Consider the following 14707-nt stretch of genomic DNA (forward strand, 5'->3'; position numbering starts at 1 on the left):
TCAGAGCACATTCTATTGGAAGCTGCTCACTGCAATAAATATTTTCTAGAAAATATTTTTCAAATAATCTATTCTCACATATATTTTAAAATGAGAGTGATTTGCTTTGTTTTTAAATATGTATGTGTGGTGTGTGTATATATATATCTGTCTATACAGAGAATTATATGTCCATGTAATACATTAAAAAACCTGAAATATTGGGACATACATGCATAAGAATACATGAATTAGCAGTGCTGTTAAACTATTTGTCTATTTCCCTTGCAGGTTTGTTGGTCGAATAAATGTTTACCATGAAAGGAATGAGCCTACTGCAAGGTAGGGAAAACCCAGGGTTTCTACACATCTAAACATTTTTAGGGTTGAATAAGTATCAATAATGAGAATTACCTTTGGTTCACCAATATTGTACTGCCTTGTCTTACTGATAGAATGTGTTTTTCTTAGAAGTTTCTGGAATGTTATTTCACATGTCATAAATATTCCATCTTTTCACCAGATAGTTTTCTCTTCATACTTTTATGTCTTTATTCAACTTCAGTTTTTATTTGGCATGTATTTAGTTTGTAAATGATGTAGATGAGATTTTGACAGTACTTGTACAGTACTGCCCCATTAGCGTGGGATCTTGGTAGTGCAGTAAGCAATATGAATAGTATCACTTGTGTATTTCTCTCATTTTTCTTCTTAGAAATTGAAGAGTTTGAACATGTCAAATATCATGTTTAGTTTTAGTAAGCCTCTTTGCACATTTGTCCAAAATGTCCATAATGTTGTGTGTGTTCAGGAAGGAAACATCCAGGGAAACACATTTTATATGTGGTATAGGAGATTGTGTTCTCTTACCCTGGGTCTGACACCTAGAAGGTTCTGCCATCAGTGCAAATAGGTTTCATCCTGAAGGGAGTGTTGTGCTTTCTACTCAAGGAGCAATCTGTAGCCCAGGACATTTCTTGTCCAGCAAATAGAGAAGAAAAATGAAGAGTACAGAAGAGGCACAAGCCTTCTTTTTTTTCTGACTAGGATTGTTCTGTTTACCAGCAAGGAAGAGACTTGCTGTACCTGATTTTGTTCAGGTCCTTGCCACAAAGAGGGAAAGCTGCTCTCTCAGGTGAGATTCTAGGCCCCAGTATGTGGGGAGCTGCTCCATTCTGGCTTAGTGCCTTCCTAACCTCAATGTGTCTGTAGATACGTGATTTTTATTACCATCTTCTATGAAAACTGTCTTTTTGCATCTTTCACTTGAAACATAATTTTATACTGCACAAGGATCCTTGCATTAGACCCCGTACTCCTCAATAAATGATTTTATCTGTATTCATCTTTATGCTTTGAAATGTATACAGTAATTATTGTATGCCATTTATGCTTAAAATAAAATGCAAGAGTGTATTATCTTTTAATAACTAATTGTAACTTGCAAGACACTATACATAAGCCTAAAAAAGACTTGAATCAGGTGTGGTTTTTTTTAAATAAGCGCCTTAAAGACTCATCATCCTAGGTGTATTTAGGGACCTACATATGTGGGGTTTAGATGCATTGGTTTAAGACTTGAATTGTGAAATTATGAGATTAATTTTAGGTGCATAGATATATATTTTATTTTCACTTAAAAGCTTTAAATATGCCTTCTAATTTTGTTAGGTGGAATAAAAATACTTGAGTAAAACTGATTTCCTGTTTTACATGGCTTCCGCTAAGGTTTGCTACTTCTCTCTAGGTGTTTATATTTTGTAATATTATCTTTTGCAGGCCATTAGGATCTGAAAATCTGCTTCTTAGAGGAGCCACTTTAAAGAATACAGAAAAAATCTTTGGTAAATATTTCTATTGATTATTTAAATGGACCCTGAAGTAATAAGCAAACATTAAACAAGGTTACAACCCCACAGTTACTCAGTTACTACTGGGCATGTGCTTTCTATTGAATAACTTGATTTACAACTTTTTTGTAAGGTTTACTGTTGCTGCAATTGCAGTAAAGTAACTGTTAATGATATACAATGACTATAGAGATTTTTGGGAGGGGGGTTTTTACAGTTTAGTCTTCAAGGATTAAAGAAGGTGACTCAGTGAGATGACTCAACTTCTTCATGTAAATATATGGGCTTTGAACGAGCACTGTGAATTAATGTTTTTGTCCCAAAGCAGTTAATGAGCCTGTTGAACAATTTTAAATGTTTTGCTTGTTTGTCAAAAAAGACAGATACCCCAACCAGTTACAAATATGTCTGATCAATAAAGACCACCCCAAAAACCATTTAAACAGGTCCTGATCAAAATTGGGCTTTCTGTTAGTCAGTGTACTTTATATTCATTCCACTGAATATTTTAACAGGAATAGGAAGCACAAACTGAGATAGGGTTTTTTTTTAAATCCTTCAAGAATTACTGGGACTAGTATTTCAATTGTAACAAAACATTCTTTGGTGACAAAAGGCACGAGGATCAAACTCATCTTCTATCATGTACAATTTCTGTACTCCCAAGAAGGAAGATCATAGATAGCCATGAACTACTTAGCCTAAAATACCAAAATCTTGCAACTTTTTCTCCAGAAAGAGTGTAAAAAAAGTATTAATTTAAACTTGCTCTCTTTGCTTTTAATTGTAATCTAAAGTAGATGAACTAATATTATAGTATTTCTGTAAACTTCAAAAGATGGTTTTAGTATTTCTGTTAACTTGTGTATCAGGCAGAGATACTCCTAATATGAGTGGTACTTTGTGGTCTAATACATGCAGTGTTTGGCATTACCTTGATCCATATCCTAAATTATCTTATTTTACAACGTACAGGTGTGCTGGTTTTAAAAGTATTTTAAATCCACCTTCTTGTGTACAGCTGTTCTTAGTAGTTGTATTTAGTCTTCTGAAGTTTATTCTCTCAGTCTGTGTTATCAAGAAGAAATTGGTAATGTCAGAAGTTCACTCTCTTAATGAACTATTAAATTTTCCTGAAGCAAGCAAAGTCAATGGCTGCCTTACTTCTTCTTGGATGTATTCTGTAGTTTAGCCCTATCTGGATTTTCTTTTACAATGTATGATTTTGAAGCTAAAATTGAAGCTAAAAAAGAACTTAAAAACACAAGGGGATTTATTCAAAACCCAGCTTTCGTTTTGCTTTTGATACATAGCAACATGCTAGGAATTGGGAACTGTGACTCTGGAATGGGATGTAAATGCTGGTTAATATTTTCCTCTCAGAACCAAGATATTAAAGCCATTTCTAGTTTTTGAGTATCATCCAAATCTTTGTTCCTTTTTTTCAGACTACAGAGAATTAAATAGATGACAGAGTATAATAATCTAGTGAATTGTGGGTTTATGAAGTTATTGTTTTACCAAAAAATCACACAATACAAATTGTCTAATTCCAGGTGTTGCTATCTACACTGGCATGGAAACTAAGATGGCATTAAATTATCAGGCGAAATCACAGAAGCGATCTGCAGTAGAAAAGTAAAATTTCTAATATTTATTTTGGGGGTGGAGAACTGCATGCTTGAATGGTGAATAAAAGGGATTTATTTTTTTCTGAATGTGTGTGTTTCATTGATTTAAATTACAAAAAGAGGTAGAGGGACTTACAATGTGGAGGTTTCTGTTGATAATTTTTTGCTTCTAAAATCAGTGATATAATGCCATATAAATGAGGTCCTCAGTACTGAATTGTTATTAAAAAAAGCCACCTTAATTTAATGCTCATCTTTTTAAGTTATTATGTCCTTTTCATTCCAATTAAGTCTTGAATTCAGTAAAAATAGTTTTTTTGATGCACTTCATGTTGGATCAACTGCAGTAACACAAAGCCTGTCTGCGGCAGATTTTCTATGGTTTGGCTAAAATTACAAGTTCCATACAGGCATATATGATGGGAAAGGAAGACACTGCTATTCTCAAGGAATGAGCTGACATTGGTTGGTTGCTTTTTTTAAACCAGAATTATTTTCTAGTTCTCTCTTTTTGAAATATTCAGCTCTGAGTAAGGTGTCCAATCTTTTGATTTAAAAAGTCATTGATTAAGGCAAGATATACTGACCAGATGACAGTGACTGGACAGTGATGTTGTGTCTCTTTCTGTTGTTATTGATGTATAACCCATAGCTTTTAGTTCATACCAATCATTAATGAAAATATAATTTTATATGTGAAGTGTTCTTTCTCTTTTTTTTGTTTAGATGTATCTAGAAAGAGTTAAATCTTTACAGCTACATAGCAAAATGTTCTCAATAGATTTATATTTCTATAAAAGTACTTATGTGTTTTTATATTGGTTCAGAGAAATGCCATAAAAAGGTCTGCAGATAGAAGCCTGGTTATTCTGTTACAATTCCATCTGTATGATTAGGTTTGGTAATGTGTTTGGAAGCAGTTTCAATAGTAATAGTAGTAGCAGTTAACATTTTAAATAGAAAATGGTTTTCAGTAATTTTTTTTTTCCTTGGGAAAACACTGTAGAAAAGTTAGCTTACATCATAGTGTTGTTAGACTTGCAGCAAATGTTAGGCTAATGCACAAACACAACATATTTTAATAAACTCTGTTGTTGATATTCTAATGGAAATCTTTGCTCTTTTTTTTTTTTTTTTTTTTTTTATTGTATACCTCTGTATTCTCATCAGTAAAGCACTAATAAATACCGTTCTGAAGTATGTTTGGCAGAGTGAACCATTTCGTGATGAGCCATGGTATAATCAGAAAACAGAGCCAGAAAGGAAAAGAAATTTGGTATGGAAATAAAATACCAAAAATATTTCACTAAACCCTTAATTTATAAGAATCCTACTGAAAATTATGTGCTGCCTACTCACCAGTCATAAATTGTTACTCTTTTTTTGCTAACAATGGTGACTATATTTGTAGAAAGCTTGTATATTAAATTTTACTTAAGTTGTATGTGTGAATTTAACTGATGAGAAAACGTCTGGTTTAGTATAAAAAGCCTCATGAAAGAATTTTGGAGTTTCCTGTCGTGAATTACTAAAGAACTGACCTTCTGCAGATAAATACAAGACTGAAAGAAATCCTATGACTACTGGCAATCGGATGTGTTTAAAAGAATCTGCTGTAGAAATCTATAAAAATACTCCTCAAAAGCTTAATTTCATATAGCTTTTAACTGTGTCATGAGCACTGGAGACCAGTAACAGTGTCTGATGTCCTTATGGGAGCAAGGACATAGCCCAGAATGGATACCCAGATGATCTGAAGTAACCCAGCAGTACAGAAAGCATAATATTATTTCACTAAATCCTCTAGTCAGACTAGGGGAAAATTTCCTTCTTTACCCTAAATGCATGATGACCACATGCTAGCCAGGCATGTTGTAGTTTTCTCATTACCACCATTAACACTGTCTCAACCTGCTCAGTAGGTTGACTATACTTCCAACAAGCCTCCACCACTGAAAACATCTAGCCAAGTTATATGCACACATTCTACTTGTATTGAGAGAAGGAAGGGAAACACTTTATTTATTGTGAAATGATGTCTGAAAGTTATGTAATTTGGTAATCCTTGAATGAGTTACCATAGTTTTATGGTATTTCCCTGGTAATTTGTGGAAGTACATTTTGTTGTTTTCCTTATCCTCATACAGGTGTTCACCACTCTCATTAGTTGCTCTAGAACTTTACAAATGAAGTGTAACTGTACTCTACGTAACTGTACTCTACATATCTGTAAAGAAAAATACAAATTCAAAACAAGAAATCTTTTTTCTTCATGCCAGATTAGTTGTGATATTATAAATCATGAAGGTATACATCCTGTGCTGAACTGTGAGCTGTGATAGGTGTTGCTTACTGTTTGAGCTATTAGAAAAAAAATTTGCAAATGTATGTAGTCATCTTTTGGGTTTTGATGGTATGTGAAAAGTCAATATTTTCATCTTGTTTCTTTGGCAGTTTCTTCGAGCTTTTACAGACTTCCTTGCATTCATGGTTCTTTTTAACTACATTATTCCTGTATCCATGTATGTCACTGTGGAAATGCAGAAATTTCTTGGTTCTTATTTCCTTACATGGGATGAGGAAATGTTTGATGAGGACACAGGTGAAGGACCACTGGTGAATACTTCTGACCTCAATGAAGAGTTGGGACAGGTAGATTTCATCAAATGATAAATTTTTTTCAACTGTTTCTACAATATTTTTTTATTTTAAAATTGTCACTTCATTTTTTTTTCAGCTTTAGTGTGCATTTTCTTTAGTGCTGATTAATTTTTAAAATAAAATTTGAGATCTTCTGATTTACAGAATCAAAAATTTTGATTTCTCAGCCAGTCACTGGAGGTCAGTTGGTATTCTGTATTAGTAAAGGATAAACACTTGAAGGTAATGATTTCTCTCCATTGACTATAGAAGGAGCTTGTATAAGCATCAAAATTCCTTAGAGTAAAAGTCAGATGGAAAAAAACCTGGCTAGATTGACACCAAATCTCCAGACACAAGCTTCATCCAGTAAAATGATTGACTGTCACTCTCATTTTCCAAAATAAATTCTATGTTTAGTATTCTGTGTTAAGAAAATCATCACCTTGATACAGATAAGCATGAATATTTTTGAGAAAATATTTAGGGTCTCTAATAATTAAAGATGTTTCATAGGTTTTGAGATAAGATGGTGTATTTCCTTATTTTTGAACAGCCAAACTAGTAATTGAGCTTTTAGGGACACACATCTATATGGATAAAAGGTTGTACCAAGTATTTTATTATTATGAAAGACAGTTGGCACTGACTCCCATAGGATCCTTATAGAGAAACTGATTAATTATGGGCTGGATGACCACACAGTGAGGTGGATTGAAAACTGGCTGAATGGCCACGCCCAGAGGGTGGAGGTCAGCAGCACAAAGTCTAGTGGGATGCCAGTATCTAGTGGTGTACACCAGAGGTCAATACTGTGTCCAGTTCTGATCATTAGTGATCTGAACAATGGGCCACAGTGTACCCTGGGGGGCCACACAGCTGGAAAGCAGCTTGGCAGAAAAGGACCTGGGGGTCCTGCTGGGTACCACATTGAACATGAGCCAGCAATGTGCCTTTACAGCACAGGCGGCCAAATGGTATCCTAGGCTGCATTAGAGTATTGCCAGCAGGTGGTGGGAGGTGATCCTTCTCCTTTTCTCTGCACTGATGAGGCCACACCTGGAGTGCTGTGTCCAGTTCTGGGCTCCCCAGTACAAGAGACATCAGCATACTGGAGGGAGTCCAATGGAGGGCCACAAAGATGTTGAATGGACTGGAGCATCTTTCATGTGAGGACAGACTGCAAGAGCTGGGACTGGCCAGCCTGGGGAAGAGAAGGTTCAGGGAGGATCTTATCAGTATATATAACTACCTGAAGGGAGGGTGCAAAGAGGATGGAGATGGGCTCTTTTCAGTGATACCCAGTGACAGGACAAGAGGCAGTGGGCACAGCCTGAAACACAAGGGTCCATCTGAACATCAGGAAACACTGCTTTACTGTCATGGTGACTGAGTTGCCCACGCAGACTGTGGAGTCTCCATCCTTAGAGATAACCAAAGCCTGTCTGGATGTGGTTCTGGGAACCAGCTCTTGGTGGCCTTGCTTGAGCAGGGTGGGTGGACCAGGTGATCTCCAGAGGTGCTCTCCAACCTCAACCATTCTGTGTTTCTGTTATAAAAAATAAGTTAATACTACTAAATTTAAGTGTTGTCCCTAGAATAAGACCCTCATCAGTACTTAGCATTATTAGTACTAATCCAGTAAACTAAATTTTGCTTCTATGTTTTTGAAAGATATTATGCATCATATTTCTAATGTACGCTTTGATTGCAAATACTTATTTGCGGTTGTAGTACATACTGTCATAGTGGTAACATGCTTTTGTTCCTTTTTTCATGTAACACTTGTTGATCCCAAAGCAGCACGTTGAATGAATGAAAGATCTCTGCTTGATAGCATTTTATATCTTGTATAAGTGTATTGTGAAATGGAATATAGGAGTTGAAATGAAAAAAATCCATATAAATCCTGTCCACTTTGAAAAAATTTGGAAACCTGATTTTTCAGATTAACGAATATTAGAAAAGTCCGTCTAAGAGGAGAGTTAATGTATTTACTAACTTCTCTCATGACTGAGAGCAAAAATTTGGTTTTTATTTTGTTTGATGCACTTGATAAATGTTGAAGTTAAATAATCTGATGAACACTAAATAATTGTCTTATTTTCAGTGTTCAATTCCTAATCTTATGTATTGCTCTCAGTTTTATCAAATATATACATGCAGTCTATATACAATACCTATATCTAATATCCAGAATTGAGCTTGTGCCAATCTAGCTGTTCAGGTTTTGATTTTATTTTTGATGTTGTAAAAGGTAAAATTAATGAAAAATTCAACATTGAGACAAAACTATAAGTTTCTAGGGTAATAACAATGCCCATGTGTATAACTGTGTGTGACCACTAGTCCAGAATCCTCATTTAAACTAACATAATTGTAGTGGGGAATTCTGATACTACCCTAAGGACTGTTCTGACAGTAACTGATCCAAATCCAGGCACATACATTAAATAATGATCCCCGGGAAATGGAATTTGTGTGCATTTTGTTTCCATAAATATCAGTCTTGCAGCAAGAAAGACATTAAAACCTAAAATGGAGCTTGAGGAAAGAGTGAAAGTAGGTTAAACACATTATTTATGTGTTATGAGGCAAAAGATAGCTTTGCTAATACACTTGTATGATAGTCTTCCACATTTCTGTGGAAGATGGCTCTCAAAAGAAATTGTTGTATTCCTTTTCTGAAAGAGCCTGAATAATGATCTTTAAAAGAAGGTGTAACCTAGTACTAATCTCAGTTTTGTTAAGAGATGTTGGAAAATCTTTGTTCATATTCCTGCTGTTTTTAATTTGTACTCATTTGCAGATAGAGTATGTCTTCACAGATAAAACAGGAACGTTAACTGAGAACAACATGGAATTTGTAGAATGTTGCATTGAAGGGCACGTTTATGTACCACATGTTATCTGCAATGGTCAAATTCTCCATGATTGTACAGGCATTGATATGATTGATTCTTCTCCAGGAGGAAGTGGAAAGGTATGATGACTCTTTCTAGGTTCTTGTTTTTTACAATGAAACATGAAAATTGAACTGTGCTGATGAAGGGTATATTAGAAATAATAAAATCCTTGAATTTCACTAATCTAAGTAGATAACTGCCAGAAATGCATCACAACATATTTTTCTTTCTGAGGTTAGAGTAAGATTTAAAAGCTTAATAGGAAGTTTCCCAACTTACTGCAAGTGTAAAACTGAACTAAATAAAACCCCAAAATATAGAACTTTCTTTGATTAATAACTAAAGAAACATAATACCTGGTTTCCATTTAACATTAGCTACAATTGGGAAAGCAAGGCAGGAACTCAAGGGGGAAAATAGGTGCTCTGTGCAAACACTTAGACATCATCAAGTGAAGATGTGGCCAGAGAATGGTTTATGATCAAATTAAATTACTTTTAAATGTGACTTTATACAGCTACATCTGAAATGTGCTACACACAGCATTTTTGCGCTATAGCTTTTTTGCTATGCAAAGCCAAGTTAGTTGAAAGTTGAGGAGACTTCAAATGCCACCTGATGAATAGGGTGTATATGGGCAGGATAACTGTAGCAAAAGGACAGTATATTTTAAAATATATCAATGCAGTCTCAAAACATACTTTGGCCATACTCTTCATTATGGCAAAATTTGGCCTCTTAAAATATGTTGTTGTATTTCAGCAACCTTATGAATGTCACCTGTGGTCCTCAGAATATGTCCCTAAGGTACACTGTATCTTTATCTTTGAATTATAATGACGCAGACAGTTTGTACTGAACAACACATAAGAATAAGATTTGGGCACAAAGATACAGGTAGAACGCAGCCAGGTATCTATGAAATAGAAATATCTTTCTGGAGTCAGAAGTTGTCATTACCCAAACTATTTGAAACTTTATAGAAGTTGTTGGCTCCAGCTGCCAAAATGTCCACACTCCTGTATTTTATAAAGCTCTGAACTGCGTAAGAAATAGAAATCTGTAAACCCTCTTAAGACTTGCACTCCAGGTGCTACATCCCTCTGTCTGGACTTTGGACTCCTAAAATTGTACTTGACTAGCATTTAATACGGGTTGTTAAAGTTTAAGGAAAAGGAAAAAACCTTTAGCCCCATCTAGACACTCAGAGGAGGCAAAAGATGCACACTGTCTTTTTGTGGGGCATCACCAGCTTGGCTTGTATGGCAGTGCTAGTAGCACTAGCAGCTATTAAGCAGTTGTGTGGTTACCACTAGGAAAGAGTTGGCTCCCCCTAAAGAGCAGGTGGCCTGTGACACTGCCTTTATCTGATAATAAATAGTAGTAATCAGTGATAGTGCTAACCTTCCAAAAGAAAAGTTTTCAAAGGAATTCTTGAAAGTGATCACACATAATGAGAGCCATTCCTTTTATTTTTTAGGAGAGAGAGGATCTATTTTTCCGAGCTCTTTGTCTTTGCCACACTGTTCAGGTAAAAGATGATGACAGTGTAGATGGATTGAAGAAAAACCAGCTCTCAAGAAGATCTTGTATATATATCTCATCATCACCTGATGAAGTTGCTTTAGTTGAGGGAATACAGAGGTATGTGTGTAATTAGATATTATACTTTTTCAATCTACAGATCTAATCACAGAAGTTCAAAATAGTTTTCAGCACAAAAATCGTAATAACAAACATCTAGAGGGGATTATTTTCTTAACATACAGTCATGATTATTCATATTTATGAAATAAAAACAGTTTGGGTTTCTTTCAGAAAGCTCGGTCTTAAATCCTTACGACATGCATAAACTGGATAATTATATTTGTTGTATTCATTCTCAATGTGTTTCATTTTACAGACTTGGTTACACCTATCTAAGACTGAAGGACAATTTCATGGAGATTTTAAATCGGGAAAATAACATAGAGAAGTGAGTGGTTAAAAATGTAGCAGAATAGATGGATGAGGAATTTTTACTGATGTGGTTAAGAAATCATCCTTTCCCTATACATTAATTTTCAATTCAGAAAAGTCAGAAATAGTACATTTTAGTAGAAAAATAAATGATCTACTAATATTTATAATTTTAATAGACCTTGTAGTTCTATGTTTTCACTTACACTGTTAGTTTGACAGTATATGCAATGAAAAAATACTAATCTGACAGCAAAGGTGGGGTGTGAGGTTCATGACCTAATCTAGTAATTCCTAATAGTTTTTGAACGATGGGTATTTTTCCTTTATTATATGGCAAATAATATTTTTTTAATAGAAAATGGTATGTACCCCATTTGTTTTTCACAAATAATCTGTATAATTTACAGGATGGTAATATGTATAGAATAAATTTTTGTAGCTGGTTCAAAGAAAAAATGGGTACATTTTTTGTCATCTTCCTTTGACATGTAGAATAGATCTTGTAGGTCATACTATGAATAATATTTTCAGTAACATTTAAGTAGTACAGCTGTTCAACGGATTGTACATTTTGAAATTGTTACCTTACACTTCTGTAGACATCTACTGGATAAGGCTATTGTGTATCTATGTCTTCCTGTATGTGTACTCTGCCAACTACATAGGGACTCTTGAATGCAAATACAGGAACTCTGCTCTTATTTTTCCCCTTCTTAGGGGAATGGAGGATTTTTCCCAAAGGTTAGTTCAGACTGCTGTGGCTCAACTCAAGAAGTGGAGTCAGTATAATTTGGTGATTTATGAAAGTACTATAATTATTAGGAATTTTCTCTAAAATGCGTCACAGTTTATAGACATAGGCCTGTTCCAGCTCCTTGTTAGACTCTGTTGTTACTTTTAATGAAGTAAACACTGTGACCTTGCACAGGTTTGAATCCCAAACTGTTGTAAGGATTGAGAACTGAATGATCTAATTAAATAAGCAGATCTATTTTATAAGCAGAATATCAACAGAGGTGTGTCCTGAAGAGATTGGGATTAATGACTGGGATGCTTATATTTGTGTTGGAAAAAGGGGGGGGGAATAAAAGGAAATAAGTGAGAGTAAATTATAAAAATATGTAAATTGATTAATTATACAGAAACAGTACAACAGGAGCTTGTGTTCATTTTTTTTCCCTAGAAAGGGAAAGGAGGAACATTCGATAAAATCAAATCATAAAAACAATGGGAAATATAAAAACAGTAAAAAGAAATGTTTTTTCACTTGAATAACTTATCAGATAACAATTGAGCAAGGTTCATGAAGTTAGGTGGGCATTTTGGGGAGATAGGAATAGAAGAAATTAGAAGACTATTAAATAGACATCTCTGTAAACACCTACGCATTTCAAATTCAAAGGTTATGCCTGGTATTATAGGTAGGAATCTACTATATAAGCAGGATAGTGCTCTACTGCAAGGTTTCTAGTGTTATGCTTGTTTAAATTAGATTGGCTGTACATCCAAAGATACTTATGAACATCATGCAGACAAATTCTATTTCAAGTAACTAGGTGCTGAGGGTGTCCCCTCCTTTATTATTTGTAATCTGTTGTTTTATTCCGTACTAGTTTCCTATTCCATAGTACTCAACATAATTTTTCATGTTAGAAGCCATGTTTTAATCGATATACTTGAAGTCATAATAACCAGTTCAGAGATCTGGAAAAGCCAAGTTGTTTAAACAGTACTCTGTTTCTGTTTCAGGTTTGAATTATTAGAAGTTTTGAGTTTTGATTCTGTAAGACGGCGAATGAGTGTAATTGTTAGATCTTCAACAGGTAAGGCTGTCACATTCTGTTTCTTCCTAGATGATTTTGTTTTACGTGAATTATTTCAGGTTTATCAAAGAGCTAAGCATTAATCATAGTTTCTGTGCCTGCCTTTATTAAAAAGGGGACCGGTACCAGTGTGAGTGCAAATGTTACAAAAAAGTTGGAAGAAATCTTTTTGAAGACTTAGTAATGTTAATTTTTTTTTCTTGAAGAAAGATGTATTTGGCCATTTTGAATTTCATATGCTGTTTCTTTTAGGTGATATATTTCTGTTTTGTAAGGGGGCAGATTCTTCCATATTTCCTAGAGTTAAAGAAGGCAAAATTGACCAAATACGATCCAGAGTTGAACGCAATGCAGTGGTAAGATTCCATTTTATTGATTTGTTCATGTAATATAAGTGTTCAAAAAAAATTTAAGTGTTCTGACTTGCTGCTTGATCTGGTAACAGATTTATCTTCCCAGACACTGAGATTATTGTATGCCCAAGCACACACAGGCTGCATGGGTAGCAGTCTGTGTTAGTCCCTTATTTGAATCTGTTCTCCGTCTCATCTTCCAAATGGCAGTTGTGGTGAGATATGAGTGCATTAGGTATGCACAACTGTATGTCATACCAGAGGTCATCAATTTGCTTTTTAGTATGGCACTGTGGTGGTTTGAATTAACTTTTGAATGAAAGAAAAGTGAAAGACTTCATTGAAATTTTCATTCCTGCTTTCAGTCCCCAGTCCTAGCAATTGTGATTTGCCGCCTTTGATTGCTTTACAAGCTCTTAAAAGAGAAAATCCATTAGAACATAGTGTCACAACAAATGTGCCTCTTGTGGGGGAAACAGTACAGTGATCATCCTTATAATTTTGCTTGCTCAAAATGAGCTGTGAACTGCCTGATCACCTTTAAAAGAAATTTAGAACTTGGCTTTACTTAAAAGGTAGTATTTGGAGTTGTAAAATACTGAATTTTGCTGTGTCCAAAAATACACAGATCCCATTAAAATGGAATATGACTGCCAGTCTTATAAACAGGATAAAATTTGCTGGCGTCCAGTAATCAAAGTGAAAACAAAGTATTATTACAGGTGTGTGAAAAAAATACCTAGTGTTACCGGCTTTAGTTTTTAAGGGAAACTTCAAAACTCTGCCAAAGTGCTTTGCTAAGCTTTACTATATTAAACAGCTGTTTGATAATTACAAATGAAGGAGTCTAATGTAAGTGAAAGAAGTGATTACATATCATATCCATCCAGTTTCTGTCAGGAGGAAAATCCAGACCAACAGCTATCTCTTCATCCTAGATAACTGAAAATAGGGCTGGCTCCTACATACAGAAACTTCTGAAAAGATACAGGCAGCCATCTGGCATCTGCCTTAGCAATAGCAAGACTCAGGGAGATTTTTTTAATACTTCTTCTTAGATTGGTAATAAGTAACTACATAAAGACCTGCTGGATTAAAATTTAGGAAGATAATGTTCCAGTTAAATGGTGTTGTGAGAGGTAATATATTTGAGGTAGCAAAACTCCCTTTCTGTGTTATAGCAGCTTTTTCCTGCCTTACCCAGTCTATATGCTCCATTACGCATCACACAGTCCAATTGTCTGATCCAGTCTGAAACACCCATAGCTAAAATCTAGTTTTCACTTGAGTGAGATGGCACAGTTGTGTTTTTCCCTTTCAACATTCTCTGTGAGGTTTTTTTTCCCTGCCCCTGTGTCTGCTGCAACACGGCATCAAAATCAGACTGTGCAGAGCTACTATTTATATTATTGTTATTTATTCTGACTCATCCTGCCTAATTATACACATAGGGAAGGAAACCTTTGCCATGTTTCTCTTTTCCTTCGTAATCTTATACATCCAGCTGGGTGGCTGAGCGTTTTGTCTTCAGGAGGACTGAGGTTTGTCCCTCAGATTGTAACT

The 14707-nt window shown here is 34.9% G+C and overlaps 1 protein-coding gene across 1 annotated transcript in view; it reads left to right on the forward strand.

The window, feature by feature from the left end:
* ATP11A (ATPase phospholipid transporting 11A) overlaps nt 1-14707 on the forward strand; it is a 111012-nt gene that overhangs the window by 70162 nt on the left and 26143 nt on the right. The window contains exons 8-17 of the mRNA XM_026857832.1: nt 271-321; nt 1759-1823; nt 3386-3468; nt 4587-4736; nt 5915-6112; nt 8910-9083; nt 10487-10650; nt 10910-10981; nt 12718-12791; nt 13044-13147. Coding sequence (XP_026713633.1) covers nt 271-321; nt 1759-1823; nt 3386-3468; nt 4587-4736; nt 5915-6112; nt 8910-9083; nt 10487-10650; nt 10910-10981; nt 12718-12791; nt 13044-13147 — 1135 coding nt within the window. The remainder of the gene's footprint in view (nt 1-270; nt 322-1758; nt 1824-3385; nt 3469-4586; nt 4737-5914; nt 6113-8909; nt 9084-10486; nt 10651-10909; nt 10982-12717; nt 12792-13043; nt 13148-14707) is intronic.

Source organism: Athene cunicularia (assembly GCF_003259725.1).
Source record: "Athene cunicularia isolate RWA chromosome 1 unlocalized genomic scaffold, athCun1 chr1_part1, whole genome shotgun sequence".
Lineage (NCBI taxonomy): Eukaryota > Metazoa > Chordata > Aves > Strigiformes > Strigidae > Athene > Athene cunicularia.